We start from the raw sequence: 15,355 nt of genomic DNA, 5'->3' as shown, positions 1-15,355 counted from the left end.
AGTTCAATACTAAACCCCACCCCCCAATACCTCTTGCGACGGAAAGGAAAACCAAAATAAATAAATAAATAAATGGAGGGTGCGGCCCCTTCCTTACCATCACTGAAAGGCAAATATAAATGTTCCATTATTGTCCAGGTTTTAATGGAGATGCTTTAGAAATGGTACATGAGGCTTTAGAGAACTAAATGCATATTCCACGGAGCGGAGAAGAACCAGGAAAAGCTTTTATTCGGGTTTACAAAGTATTTAATGGAGTGGAAAATGTAGAGCCAGATAAGAAAGTTGAAATCAAAGAACATCTTAACAAAGGGTTGTTTCTGGGTTAGTTGTAGAGTTTGCAAGGAGGAACAATGCCATTAAACTGATGTTTCTGTTTGATAGCAGGATTCATAAAGGGCTGCTACTGAGTCCCTATGCTATCTCTCTGAGATCTCTATAGTCAAATCAGAGGACAACCTTCTGGATCAGAGCCCTGCTGAGCATACAGGGATGTGTAAGTGAAGAATCTTACTTCTTGCAGCATGGTTGGCTCTGAACACTATTATTATTATTATTATCAATATTATTATTATTATTAGTAGTAGTAGTATTGAAATTTATATACCACCCTTCATCAAGGTGGTTCACAAGATAAACTTACAGGATAAAAACCACAAAATAAATAGTTAAAAGAAAACCAACCAAAGCAATAACCCCCAGAATTGTTGCTGGGGCCTGGGCTACTCTCTCATTGCATGTGATGGAGACACATCCTTGCCCTATCTTGGCAGCGACGACTCTTAAAACAGCCTATCTTTCTGCAATCATTGTCATCTTAGAGCCTGGCTATGTGTTACATTCAAATATTCCATTTTTTGCTCATTTTAGGCCTCCTTAATAGTTAACTGACTAAGGTATAGTCTGAAGGTACAGGAGCTCATAGCCTTACTTGAAGCTAAGCAGATCTAGGTCTGTCCAATGTTTGGATGGGAGACCATTGGCCAACTTCAGGAATATTGTTTATTTGAGAGCCGGTGTGGTGTAGTGGTTAGAGAGTCGGACTAGGACCTGGCAGACTAGGGTTCAAATCCCCACTCAGCCATGAAGCTCACTGGGCTAATCACTGCCTCTCAGATTAACCTACCTTACAGGGATTTTGTAGAGGTTAACTGAGGAGGGGGAGAACCATGTGCGTCACCCTGAGATCCTTGGAGAAAAAGGTGGAATATAAACACAACAAATAGTAATTATTGTGTGCCCCCTTTCCTCCTCTTGTGAAACGAGAGATGAAATAGATAAACAATGGACAGAGGTAAGTGGCCAGAAGTCCATGCACAAGAGAGACGTATTAATGGGTTGAGGGAACTCTGAGATTTACAGATGTAAAAATACAATAATGCAGGACAATAAGGAGGGGGAGCTAAGGGGAGGGGAACCACAAAAACAGCTTGAGGAATGAGCATGCTCAGGAGGCATGAAATGTTGATGGACTGTTGGTAGTGGGAAAATGGAATGGCGTGGCTGGGATCCTAAATGGGGAGAACGCCACACAACAACATGTCCTGATCATGAGCTTCCTTAGAGATTTCTGGCTAGCCACTCTAGGAAAAAGATTTGTGGGCTACATAGACCAGTGGTTGAATCCAGCACAGTTATTCCTATGTTCAGAAATACCCTATCACAGGGCACTGTTTTCAGTGCCAGAGCTCTTTCAGTCTCTAATTTGATAGCTGATGGACGACCGCTAACAACCTCAAGGCTTCTATATAAATTTACAATGACTCTCTAAGACCATTCTCCAGCCATTAAACACATTTCTAAAGCATTTCCAAGTTTTATAATGCTTAGTGCATGGCAGCTTCATTAAAGTCAATGGAGCTGGTGCTTCTCTTGTATACAATTTTCACATTAAGGGAAAGAATGCTAAATTAGCCAGAACAGTAGCTTCTGAATTTCATAATGGCATAAGGATTTGGGAGTTTCTCTGAATGTATCAGAGGTTGTTACTATAAGTGAGACTTGATGAAAATAAACACGTCTATTGTTTGGGGCCTGCGGCTTTGAGATGGTGCAAAAGGCTAAGACCATTTGGCCACTTTTTAAAACAAAACAAAAAAAAACACTTTTTTTTTTTAAAAAAGCGATTTGCACATCTTCAACAAGCAGATGGGACAGGTGTCACTCATACACTGACAGACTTCTGGAACCCGGGGCAAATGTTAAGCAATGGGTGGACTGCCCCTCAACAAAAACTTGCCGTATTATTACTGCTTCTGTGGTAATAATAATTGGACTGTTTTACGAGGGCTTTAAAAGGGGATTAGACAAATTCAGAAAGGATAAGGCTGTCAGTGACTACTAGTTATGATAGCTATATGTGAACTCCAGGATCAGAGGCCACAGGCCACAGGCCTCTGAATACTGGTTGCTAGGAAACACTAGCAAGAGAGTGTTGTGCTTATGTCCCGCTTATGCACTTCCCATTGGAATCTGTTGGGCCACTGTGGGAAACAGCCTGTGGAGGTCGATGGGTCTTTGGTCTGGCAAAGTACTGTTCGTCTTACATTCTTATGATGATGGTGGGTAAGGTGAGAACAGGGGTGCAGACATGATGGGTATGGTGTGGCAAAAGTAGACATGATACCCAGCTCTTCCTCTCTTTCAAATCAGAACCAGAGAAGGCGGTGTAGGTTCTGTGTGAGTGCCTGGAGGCAGTTGGAGGATGGATGGCGGCTAACAGATTGAGGTTGAATCCCGACAAGGCAGAAGTACTGTTTTATGGGGACAGGGGGTGGGCAAATGTGGAGGATTCCTTGGTCCTGAATGGGGTAACTGTGCCCCTGAAGGACCAGGTGTGCAGCCTGGGAGTCATTTTGGACTCACTGCTGTCCATGAAGGCACAGGTCAATTCTGTGTCCAGGGCAGCTGTTTATCAGCTCCATCTGGTACACAGGCTGAGACCCTACCTGCCCACAGACTGTCTCTCAAGAGTGGTGCATGCTCTGGTTATCTCCCACTTGGACTACTGCAATGCGGTCTACGTGGGGCTACCTTTGAAAGTGACATGGAAACTACAAATAATTCAGAATGGGCCACTAGACTGGTGACTGGGAGCGGCCACCGAGACCACATAACACCAGTCTTGAAACACCTACATTGGCTCCCAGTACGTTTGCGGGCACAATTCAAAGTGTCAGACTTTTAAAAGACATCTGAAGGCAGCCCTATTTAGGGAAGTTTTTAATGACTGATGTTTTAATGTATTTTTAAGATTTTGTTGGAGTGGCTGGGGAAACCCAGCCAGATGCTTGGAGTATAAATAGATGATAATGATGATGACGATGATGTGGGTGTTTCTCTGCCTCTCCCCTGTGTCATCCAGTGAAGCTGAATGCTGGGGGATTGAGGGCCAACAGTTAAACAGTGAAACTTATGACCACATGATGTGGTGACCACTAACATCATGATGAAGTCACTGCCATACTGTTCTACAACAACCTTGCAAGGTACGCTGGATATCCCAAAGTCATCCAGCGAGTGGCTGATACAGTGGTACCTCGGGTTAAGTACTTAATTCGTTCCGGATGTCCGTTCTTAATCTGAAACTGTTCTTAACCTGAAGCACCACTTTAGATAATGGGGCCTCCTGCTGCTGCTGCGCCGCTGGAGCACGATTTCTGTTCTCACCCTGAAGCAAAATTCTTAACCTGAAGCACTATTTCTGGGTTAGCAGAGTCTGTAAGCTGAAGCGTATGTAAGCTGAAGCGTATGTAACCCGAGGTACCACTGTACTTGAAACCAGGTTTCCCCACTCCAGCACACTAACACACAAGATCTCTAGTATGAATCAAAATTATTACATGGCAAAATTATTTTGGTTTGCTTTCCTTTCCCCCCTAAAATTCCTTGTGCGTTCCTGCTTGTTTTACCTGAAACATCACCAACTAGTTTCATTCCCTGAGTACCATCATCTTTCGTTTCCCTCTCATCCTCTCAGCAGTACATAAGAAATGTGCAGTACTAAGCCAGGTCCAAAATAACCCCTTTTTACATTTTCAACTTCACCAGACACCCACAAAATTATGAGATGCCAGCCAGGAAGCGGCTACAGATCTAGGTGACAAATCAAGGTAAGGAGAGTTTCAGAATCAGGCATTTGAAAACTGCAGATTCTAAGCCCTGCTGGTCACCAAGCGTTTGTCCAGCTCTGGAGGCGAGAGATAAGGAGGAAGGTTGTCAGCTGAGTTGGAGGGAAGTGGCTAGAATGGATTTCCTACCAAAAAACCCCCAACCCTGAGTCAGAAGCCTTTTGTCTCATCAATGTGAAAGAACTACAGCGGCAGTGGCAGCAGATATTCACATGGCAGGGGGCGGGGGGGGGGGGGCGGGAAAGGAGCATCATGTGCAGCTGCTACAAATAATAAAATTTCACAACTGAGTTGGAACTGTGCACCATAGCAAGAAGCTAGGACAGGAAGAGACCAGCTGTAAATCACTGCAAATGCACCTCTTGTTCCAAGGAAAATATACTTTGTGTGTTCAGTGGCCCCAAGAGCCCAGCTGAGGCTGTGTGGAGTGGCCATTTCTATGTACCTGAACCTCTAATGCGGGCAACATTTACATGGTTAACCCAATTCTCATGACAGCTGTGGTCTGAAAAGGGTTGTTGCCACCATGGGAACTAAGGTAGTAGTAGTAGTAGAAGAAGAAGAGTTTGGATTTGATATCCCACTTTATCACTCCCCTTCAGGAGTCGCAAAGCGGCTAACAACCTCCTTTCCCTTCCTCCCCCACAACAAACACTCTGTGAGGTGAGTGGGCCTGAGAGACTTCAGAGAAGTGTGACAAGCCCAAGGTCACCCAGCAGCTGCAGGTGGAGGAGCGGGGAAGCGAACCCGGTTCACCAGATTACGAGTCCACCGCTCTTAACCACTAAAACCACACAGGCTGTAGGTATGTGCCTCCATACAGTGGCTGCAAATACTCTGGTGGTGGTCAAACATTAACACATAGTACCTGTAAAACAAATATCCACATTATACCCCCCCCATCACCCAATAAGCAAATAAATAATACAGAATTAATATCTCTTAGGGATGGATTAATTGCTCATTTTTGGTTTTTCTCAATATTCGATTTTTCTAACATCCAGTTCAATTCACATTTCTGCTGCAGTTTGCATTTTTTATATATAAACAAGTACTCACAAGCTTGTCAGCATTTCAATTCACAATTTATCCTAACACACACGCTTTCCCCCCACTTTTACCTGATATACACATTCTTGCAAGTGATGTTCCTTAAAGACAATGTACTTTGAATGCTATTTTCACCAGTATATGCAAATTGTACATTTTTATCTTGGAGACTTGCACTATAAAAAGTGTGAATTTTGAAAGGCTGCTGTGTTTCAGTTCATTTATGGACTTGAGAAGTGAAAATTAGGGAGGCTTCTCCCCATTCCTAATATTTTTAGAAGTCAACATTTGCTAAGTGCAAGATATTCATTTTATATATTGTGTGGTGTCCTTATAATCTGGAATCGAGTCCTTTAAAACTTCACAGCAGGGTTAACAGCTGCTCTAGGAGCACTGATCTGCAGTGACCTACTGGTCTATTTAAGCACCAGTCACCACAGAACCAAACTCTACTCCGCGAAATCCCTCGGTAAATATTAGCCATTGCAGACAGCCCTAGCACAGATTTATGCCAAATTTCTTCTAAGCGTTTTGTCCAACTTTAGGAACCACAACCCTGTTTCCCTTCCAAAGAAATCTTTTCAGGGAGACGTTTCAAGAGTGAAGTAAAGGAAAACAAGAAATCAGAAGGGGGAAAGACGACACATCAAAACACAAGTAAAAGGACAGCATTGCAAAAGCAGTTCTAGCAAAAGAAAGACATGTGGTTCCTTAAGAGACTGGGAATTGTGGGTCTGAATAAACAAGCAAAACTCTGCTTGTTTACATTGGACATTTGCTTGCATTCTGAATCCTGCTTTGAAAATTTCAAGTAATCGCCAGGTTGCATTTTAGTTACTACTTGACTGGCAGAATAAAGTCACGTGTACATAGCACAAGAATAACATTTAAGAAGTGGACTCATGCTTGAGAAAATGCTATCTGACATATTTATGGTGGCATGTAAGCCTGAGAAAACCTTTATTCTTATTATTAGTTTTTAATGTGTGATATTTTATTGTATTTTTGGTTTTTATGGAAGCCGCCCAGAGTGGCTGGGGAGGCCCAGCCAGATGGGCGGGGTATAAATAATAAATTATTATTATTATTATTATTATTATTATTATTATTATTATTATTATTATTAAAAAAACAACAACACCTGATCAAGCCTGTGGCACATTCACCAATCCGCATTCAATATGTGGCGGCGACTTACTTTGACACCTGTCTCAGAGTTTCTGAAGAAATGGGAGCTAGGAAAAAACAACAGAGGACACCCCCCCCCCCCAATACACACATTTGGTCATACCTGGACTCGTGAGTGCGCCAAGGGCACCGGTTGTTGTGGAGAGAGGATTTGCATTGGTGGTGGTAGCTGAGGTTTGGGCGGCGGCAGCTGCAGCTGCTAGAGTTGCCAAATTCTGTAGCTGTAAAGCATTCATTCCTGAAGAAAGAACATAAAAGGAAACTGCAGCGGTGAGCTTGATTACAAAATTCAAATCACTTTTTTTGTTTTAAATGAACATAGCTGGGAGCCTCCACCCTATCCTGTTCTTGGATGGACAAAATAGGGCGATACCGACATTCCTTTTACCAATAATAAAAGAGATAGAGAAAGAAAAGCCTTCTCCACCTGTGAGTTCCATCATTATTGAGGATAAAGGTTCTGTATAGTTTTAAATGAGCTGGCCATTTGCTGTGCAATATCTTTGCACATTTGTTTTTCCAGGCTACGATGCTTTTTATGATTTCTTTGTATTTGTTATGTTTGCACTCGTTGTTGTTGCTAACCCACCAATAAAATATACCCAAAATAGATTATGCCCTGTAATCCACCTGTGACAAACCAACTCTCACTCGCTCCCCATCAGGTTCAACCATCTATGCTGAGACATTGGTCCATCTAGCCTAGCTTTCTCTATGCTGCCTGGTGAGAGCTTTCTGTGTTCCGAGGCAGCGATATTTCTCAATCCTGCTAGCTGAGATCCATTGTGCTAGAGAGAGAACAGGGATTCGACTTTCATTCTGTCTCCCTAGTTGTGGCCCCTTCTTCCCGCTAACGACACAGAAACAACCAAATTTGGGTGGCTCAGAGTTGCCTGTCAAAGTGTACATCAAATAACATAACACAGCCCTTTTCAAATGCCCAGTAAGCTTCGTGATTCAGTTATGGCAAGCTTCCCATTTCTACATTTTCCCACTCATAAAGATAAAATGAATCCGCTGCAGACTAAGTCAGAGTCTGCCCTGTCAGCAGGCCAATAGATCAGTACGGCACTATCTACAGCGACAGTTTTTGCCAAAGACAATTCTTGATGGGAGACTCCACTGGGAAACAGAATTATCAGGAACGTTCTGGTCACATATGTAGAAATGACTTGGGCACTGGGGGGAGCCAAAGACTTTCAGTGATATTTCGGCCTGGTTTCTTAAGCTACTTAAGAAGTGGTAAACTTAATAACAGAAACAACAACGGCTAGAAGATGAAGACCTCACGCTGCATTTTAAATAGTTGAGAAATAATTGGTGTGTGTGGTTGTTCTTTACAGGCATAGAGATGATGAAAAATTATAAGAACCTGGAAAAAAAAAGTCCTGGATGTTTTTAGGTGTGATGCTAGGAAGCAGATTGTGTAAAGAACTTGGCATCAGACAAGATGCAACCATCCTCAGTGGGACTTGGCATTAGTTCAGCATGAAGATCTAGCAGATGCTGCTATGGGCTTAATATAGTTGGAGGCATGAGAGCAGGATACTTAGAAAATCACTTTTCTCCATCTGTGTCTGCCAATATGGTAAAATCTTCAACGGAGACCTTTCTTCAGGTACCTGCATTAGGACCGACTCTGGAGGTGCTGCAGTCATGGAATAATCTCCCAGGGCAGTTACTAAGGAAGAAATCTTATCTGATGTATACATGCCAGAAGGAGTGAGGCTGTGATACCTTGGATGGAAGATGCCTGTTCTTAGTTAACATGTGAAGCTCCACTCAATAATTGCATAGCCCCTTCTGCAACTAGGGATGGATGGAAATGCCAATTCTGATTTTCTCAGTTTCTCATTTTTCCATTCTTTAAATCAGTTCTCAATGTTTCCTCAGCAATTAGCGCGCGCGCGCGCGCACGCACACACACACACACACACACACTCACTCACTCACACATATACATATATAATTTCTCCTAATTTTTTTCTACAGATTTGGCCAATTTTGCAAAGCGCTTTTCACTAACATAACACATTTTATACATTCTTGTCACCAACACATGCATTTTTGTGTGCATTCTACCCTAGCACACCTATTTTTTGCACACATGACCTGGCTGGATATTGAATGGAAGAACTTAAGAAGAGACTGTTGGATCAGGCCAATGGCTCATCAAGTCCACCGTCCTGTTCTCACAGTGGCCAACTAGAGGCCTATGAGAAGTCTGCAAGCAGGACCTGAGTGCATAAGCTGCGATTCCCAGAAACTGGTATTCAGAGGCATGATGCCTTAGACAGTGAAGGGAGAACACAGCCATCATGGTTAGTAGCTACAGATAGCCTGGTCCTCCATGAATTTGCCTAACCCTCTTTTTAAGCCATCCAAGTTGGAGGCCATCAGGTGTGTTTTCCTTTTCTTACTTTAAAGCAGCCTTTCTCAACCTGTGGGTCCCCAGATGTTGTTGGACTACAACTCCTATCATTCCTAGCCAGCATGACCAGTGGTCAGGGATGATGCGAGTTGTAGTCCAACAACATTTAGGGACCCACAGGCTGAGAACTGCTGCTTTAAAGGGTAATCTCTGGTACTCCTGATTGCGGAGGAAAATGGAAAATGAAGACTGTGGAGAAGAAGAAGAGGGGAAATAAAAACAAAAATGAAAGCAAAGCAACCTGCAAAGGAGACAGACCACTGGCCATCGAGCTCATGTTATCTGCATGGTCTGACAGTGGCTCTCCAAGGTTCAGATAGGAGCTTTTCTCAGCCATGCCTGGAGATACCAGGGATTGAATCTTGTATGCAAAGCCAAGTGCTCCATCTCTGAGCTACTGTACTTTTTTGTGTATAAGACGCCCCCTCTTTTTTCGGGACTCCAAATATAGAAAATGGGGGGAGATTGCTCAGAGTTGTTGGACTTTTTTTCCGGGAGGGGGGGTTGTTGCCCAGACTTCTTGAGCTTTATTTTTTGGGTGGGAGGGGGTTGCCGAAAATCACTCACCTACAGGAACGCAACAGCAGATCGCACACACATCGGCGAAGCCACCAATCGTCTGCACGCTCACCGAGAGCAAGCAACAATCGCCCGCTCAATTGCTGCAGCAGCCAATAGCCAACGGAACCTTGCAGCACCCACCAATCACCCGCAAAAAACACCACAGACAATATTTGTGCTTGCAGCAGCCACCAATCTCCCATCCCACCTCTCCCCTATCTGTGTACATAAGACAACACCAGGTTTTTGGCACAATATTTTAATACTAGGTTTTGAGGCCTAACCTGATGATGCTTTTTTTAAAATATGCTCGGGCTTTGGCTCTTATTTTGGGTTGTTGTACTGGAGTTCTTTGTGTTTGAATTCTCCAACAGCTTAAATAGCTTTGAGATATTCATTTTTCCATTTTTGGCATCTCATTTTAACATTCTTAGGCTTCTTCTTCTTGTGCATTGAACACTTTCCCTTTCAGGAAGATTTCTTGGGGGCAAGTGGTTTTTCCACCTGGCCTGGTTTAGTTCTAGCTGTTTTTCTATTTTCCGCTCCTGACTGGATTATATTTTAATACAATAACCTAGTCTTATACACTGAATAATACGGTAATTTCTAAGGCAATGCAATGATTTCCCAGTCCTTGGAAGTGACTGCATTGTACTTTCGTGGGCTGCACTTGCTGCCTCTCTCGCATTCCTGAATGTGCACTTTTCACATTGCACCCCGGGTGTTTGGTTCCCCCTCCCCACCGCCTTTCCCTTACATCCCACAGCAGAGCCGGACAGAAAATAATGTGATCATTTTTCTTTGAAACCGTTGAACATTCCACAAACGCAGCGCTCTCTGAAGAAATGCAAATCACTTAAAACTCTAAAGCACAGCCTGATAGACAGAGTGGCGCAAACAGCCTCGCACACCCCTTCTGCCTTCTGGGAATAAGCTGCTGGAAACTAAACAACTCTTAATCTTTATGATGTGAGAAAAACGTTGCGAATAAAAGTAGAATCTGACTCTGCGTTCGGTAATCGGTATATACCAGTAAGCTAACAAAACTTGCCCAATATTATGGACAGCAAGAATCCCAACTTTGATTTTGCAGCTTGGCAGATTAAAAATACAATTAAATTATGTTCATAACAGATGCACAATATGCCTGTTTGAAATGTAATTTTTTTAAAAAAAAACCCCAACAACATATTTATAAGGAAGAGGGGCCATGAAAATTTAATTTAATGTTCACCTTAGGTAATATCATGTCTTATTGTTCAGAGCAATTACCATAAATCTACATATCAATAAGCATGAACAGATGTCAGTTGTTACAGCCGCTTGCCAATCAGGCCTGTTAAAAACTGGCAGATGGATGGCTGCAAAACCCTCTCATAAGGCCCATTAGCACATTCACAGGAAAGCCATGTAGCACCACTGCAGAGTCACTCATGAAGGCCGGTTAAAACACAAGCACAATTGGAGATCTGAGGTGTTTTTTTTAAATCTCACAACTTGAGTTGTGAAACCTGCAGGGCAATCTGCAACCACCCACTCAAGAACCTAGCCCAGGCATGTCCAAAGTCTGAATTTTGAATTATGGTGCTGGAGGAGACTCTTGAGAGTCCCATGGACTGCAAGAAGATCAAACATATCCATTCTGAAGGAAATCAGCCCTGAGTGCTCACTGGAAGGACAGATCCTGAAGCTGAGGCTCCAATACTTTGGCCACCTCATGAGAAGAGAAGACTCCCTGGGAAAGACCCTGATGTTGGGAAAAATGGAGGGCACAAGGAGAAGGGGACGACAGAGGACAAGATGGTTGGACAGTGTTCTCGAAGCTACCAGCATGAGTTTGACCAAACTGCGGGAGGCAGTGGAAGACAGGAGGGCCTGGCGTGCTCTGGTCCAGGGGGTCACGAAGAGTCGGGCACGACTAAACGACTAAACAAGTAAACAACAACAACAAGCAGGCAGGGACCGCCACTTCTTGCAGGAAGGCATTATCGCCTGCCTGCTAGTGTTTAGCATCTAATAGGGGCAAGGGTCCTGAGCACAAGTGGTCGCCCTGAGCGATACAAGCATCTTGTCCACATCCTTGAACCGTACAAACTGAAACTCATTCAACACAACAGGACTGAACAGAGCTCTGGACACCCCTTGAGCGTCCAGATTCTGCTGTAACAGCAGAGTCAGGATCCCGGGGGTTGCAAGCAAATTCATCTTCAAAATGCTTTGCAAACAGGTCACAGTTAGCTGCTGTTAGTTCTGCCACCTCTTTTGGGCCAGACTCTATTCAGGGAGACTTCTTGCCCTGTTTTAAGCCACAAATCACTATTTCCCTAGTGATGATGCCTATCAGGCACAATTGACCAGCCACTGGCTGTGGTAGCATTTGGTCTAACCACCGAGCATTTCTCAGATCGCTTTCATGATATCTTAATTCTATCCTACTTTCATTATTAAAGGGAGGGAAAGCCCAATATTACATACTTTGGCAGGACAACCATTTTGCTTCCTTAGAAAACTTTTCTTAACAACACAGCCAAAGACACAGAGTTAGGATTGCCTCTGGGCACACACAAGTGTCTAGGAGTTTGTTTTCAGTACCAGAACTGAGCTCACACAAAAATCCACTCCTGGTTACCCCAAAATGTTCATCATTTGAGCCTACGTTAAGTGGATTCATTTTGTTGTTGCTATTGCTGAATAACTGGGAACCAGAAAGCCTTGCCAATCTGCTACTAAACACCGCCCAGAGATCTAATCTACATTGTGCACATCTCTTCCTAAAATGATTTGCCGTAGTGGCACCAACGTTTCCTTTTATTTGTCACTTTAAGGAAGGCAAAGAGGGAGGTGGGCGGCAGTGGAAGAAATGACCAGCAGAACTGGAAGACAATCATCTGGCAAAATGAAACAGAAAAGGGGCTCCATATTGCAAGTTGGTGTTGAGGATGTTTGGAAAAGTTGAAGTCTATGTCAAGAGACCACTGGTAACAAACTGGCAGAGACGGCAGTAAAATGTGGGGATCGGAAGAACCAGTCTCAAGCTGTTCCAACAATGGGCCATAATTCCGGCGACGCAGTATGGCTGTACTTGTATTAGACAGGAAAATCTCCAGCGCCGTTTCCCTCTTCCGTCGCTCCATTCATTCTACAGGGCTAACCAAAGCCAAACATTACCGGCAGCCTTTAAAGCTCAAAGCCAGTTCCAAAAAACGCCAACTGTGAAAATGTTGTTTATCGTATTAAGATATATTTTTGATGACGGGGAAAGAAAAAAAACCTGCGCTAGATTATGAGTGTAACATAATAGAAGCCGCAAATGCTTGCCAACAGATCTGAGCCAGAGAAAATAACTCAGAGATATTGTCATCTGTGGGCCAATTTATATTGTCAGACAGCGGATTCTGCATTAGTCTCTGGTGCCAGTGCAATAATGGCATATTGTAAGGATGAAGCGCACAGTGCCAATGGGGAGTAGCTCATCTCTTTTTCATAGGCGTACTTCAAGATCCATTCAAAAGCAAAGCATTAATAAAAGAAGAAAAAGGAGGAGGAGGAGGAGGAGGAGGAGAAAAGGGAGGAACCGCGGATAGCTTAAGCCCTTTCCTGCGTTGCGAGGCTGGAGGAAAGCACCACCAATTTGCTGATTTAGTCAGAGCATAATTAAAAATAAACTACCACGCCAATTTGATGACAATGGGGCTAAGGGAGGGGTTTGTGCTTTTGTGAGAAATGTTAAACAAACCGTGCAGAGGGGCAGCAAATAGGCTTTCAACACTTTTGCATGGCAGGCGCAATGCGCATCTGTGCTCATTTGTGTGTGCTTATAACACAATCCTCTCACACCACGTTAAGTTAGCATGGTGGGTCACCCAGCTGGAACGACCTTTTATTAATCACTATACATTGGTTACTACCAGCACACAGTTCATTACTGAGTAGCCGTCCGTCTAAATGCCTTTCAAGTTATCCTTTGTCTTTCTAGCTTTCCAGTTACTTTCTTTTGATTATTCCCTTCTTCCCCTCCCCAGTCCTGGACCAAACGATTATGTGCTTTAAAATAAAAAACAAAACTATACCCTGCTTTGTAATGTTGCAGGGTACTTCTTCGTGAAATCCAAAAGGTCCTTAGTTAGTTTCCAGTGGCTGTAAATGGGCACCAGGGCACATGTTATCAAAAGGTAGGTTCTGTAATTTCAGATGCCCTTAAGAATGTCACAACCTTCTTATACCTGTTTCTTATTATCAAACTTGCCCGAGACTATCATGAACTTGATTGCACAGAACTCGCAAACACTTCTCACCGGAGATTATAAAGGAATTTTCTCTGTTGGAATATGCCTTAAGAGCTACAAAACAGGAGCAAGGATGAGCAGGTCTCCCGACCACTTAACAAACTGTTAGCATGGGCGAGTGGCCAAGAAAAGGAAAACGGGGGCTATTTTGCACACTTCCTTCTTTTAGACATACTCATAAATGTACAGTTTAAAGATACTTAAAAGCTTATACCAACACTTCCTGCTCTCCAAATCCAGAGATTCCCTATATGCCATCGATGTCTCTTCCCTGCTTGGATTTTCAGAGCATAGGGAAACTGTGGGACTAGCAATGGTTGGAGGACAATGTTGCATGGATGAAGTGGAACGTGAGAGCCGGACCCCAGCAAGGCTCTTTTTAACATTGCTTGCTAAGATACAACTCTGGAAACAATAGGCAACTGACTGCAGAACATAAACCGGAGGAGACATTTCAAACTGATTCAGCACAAGATCATAGGCATCTCTTGCACACCCTGAAGCATCAAGCCATATGCTTAAATTTAAGGTGCTTCCAGACAAAGGCTTAATATTGGAAATGGGTCACAGAGAAGTAACTGACAATAGGTGTTGGTTTTTGTTTTAACTTCGCAGGTTTGATTGTTGAAAGCAGGGGTGCCCAAACTTTTTCCAAAGAGGGCCAGATTTGATGAAGGGAACATGCGTGAGGGCCGCCCAAAGCTGGTTTTTTTTTTTTTTAAAAAAAACAATTTAACCCCAGGACATACAGTGGTACCTCTGGCTGTGAATGGGATCCGTTCCGGAGGCCCGTTCGCAACATGAAAGTAACGCAACCCACAGTGGCTGTGCATGCACGGGTTGCGATTCGCCACTTCTGCGCATGTGCGTGACGTCATTTTGCACTTCTGCACATGCGCGAGCAGCGAAACCCAGAAGTAACCCTTTCCGGTACTTCCGGGTTGCCGTGGGACGTAAACTGAAAGAACGTAACATGAAGCGGACGTAACATGAGGTATGACTGTATAGTGCCACGTGGGCCAGATTAAATCAACTGGCAGGCCAGATTAGGCCCCCGAAAAGCACTTTGGACATGCCTGGTGGAAATAGTAAATTTGGGTAAAATGTTGGTGGTGGGGGTAGTATTTTAATGCCACTGATACCCTTGAACACTGCAAAAACTTTTGCATGTGTGAGCAGTACCCATGCAACAACAGACACCCACATGGAAGCTCTCTTAAGTGGCTGGATCTTCTTAAGACCCCGTGGGGACAGAGCTCAAACAACAAAGAAGCAACACAAAAGGAGGAGGGAAAGAAAGAAAGAAATGGATTAACAAGAAAGCTGCAACTCACCAGCCATTTGTTGAATGCCGCTGAAGGCACCCAAGTTACTGGAGGAGGTTGCTTGCTGCAGAAGCTGCAAATTAACAACAACAACATTAATGAGGTTAATAACGCAACAAGTTAAAGATTAAAACAAAATTATCTGAATCAAATTAAATTTGGGATACTTATAGTTTCCTTTACATTTATACAGTCTCTTGCTTCTGCCTGGTGTTGAAATGAAGGTCCCCAGAGTCGATGCTGTAAATCCATATTAATGTCTAATCTCTATTAAGAAACACACAGACACTGGGGAAACTCAATAACATTGCTGCTTTAAAACAATTAATCAATTTACTCTTTTTAACAGCCAGGTGTTAAATCTATTTCAGCCCGACGTAGCGT

General features: G+C 43.4%; 1 protein-coding gene across 50 annotated transcripts in view; it reads right to left on the bottom strand.

Moving 5' to 3' along the window:
• Positions 1–15,355, bottom strand: part of CELF2 (CUGBP Elav-like family member 2) — a 524,207-nt gene that overhangs the window by 33,545 nt on the left and 475,307 nt on the right. For 31 of the 50 annotated variants that reach the window (XM_083700428.1, XM_083700387.1, XM_083700388.1 and 28 more), the window contains 3 exons: positions 15,155–15,238; positions 14,981–15,044; positions 6,472–6,606 (listed from right to left, as the gene is read on the bottom strand). In XM_083700428.1, coding sequence (XP_083556554.1) covers positions 6,472–6,606; positions 14,981–15,044; positions 15,155–15,238 — 283 coding nt within the window. The remainder of the gene's footprint in view (positions 1–6,471; positions 6,607–14,980; positions 15,045–15,154; positions 15,239–15,355) is intronic. The other 19 variants (XM_083700398.1, XM_083700403.1, XM_083700399.1 and 16 more) reach the window with 1 other exon arrangement.

This window comes from Podarcis gaigeae, assembly GCF_964106915.1.
Source record: "Podarcis gaigeae genome assembly, chromosome: 10".
NCBI classification, from domain to species: domain Eukaryota; kingdom Metazoa; phylum Chordata; class Lepidosauria; order Squamata; family Lacertidae; genus Podarcis; species Podarcis gaigeae.
Note: the sequence above shows the minus strand (reverse complement) of the source record. Positions and strands in the feature narration are given on the sequence as shown.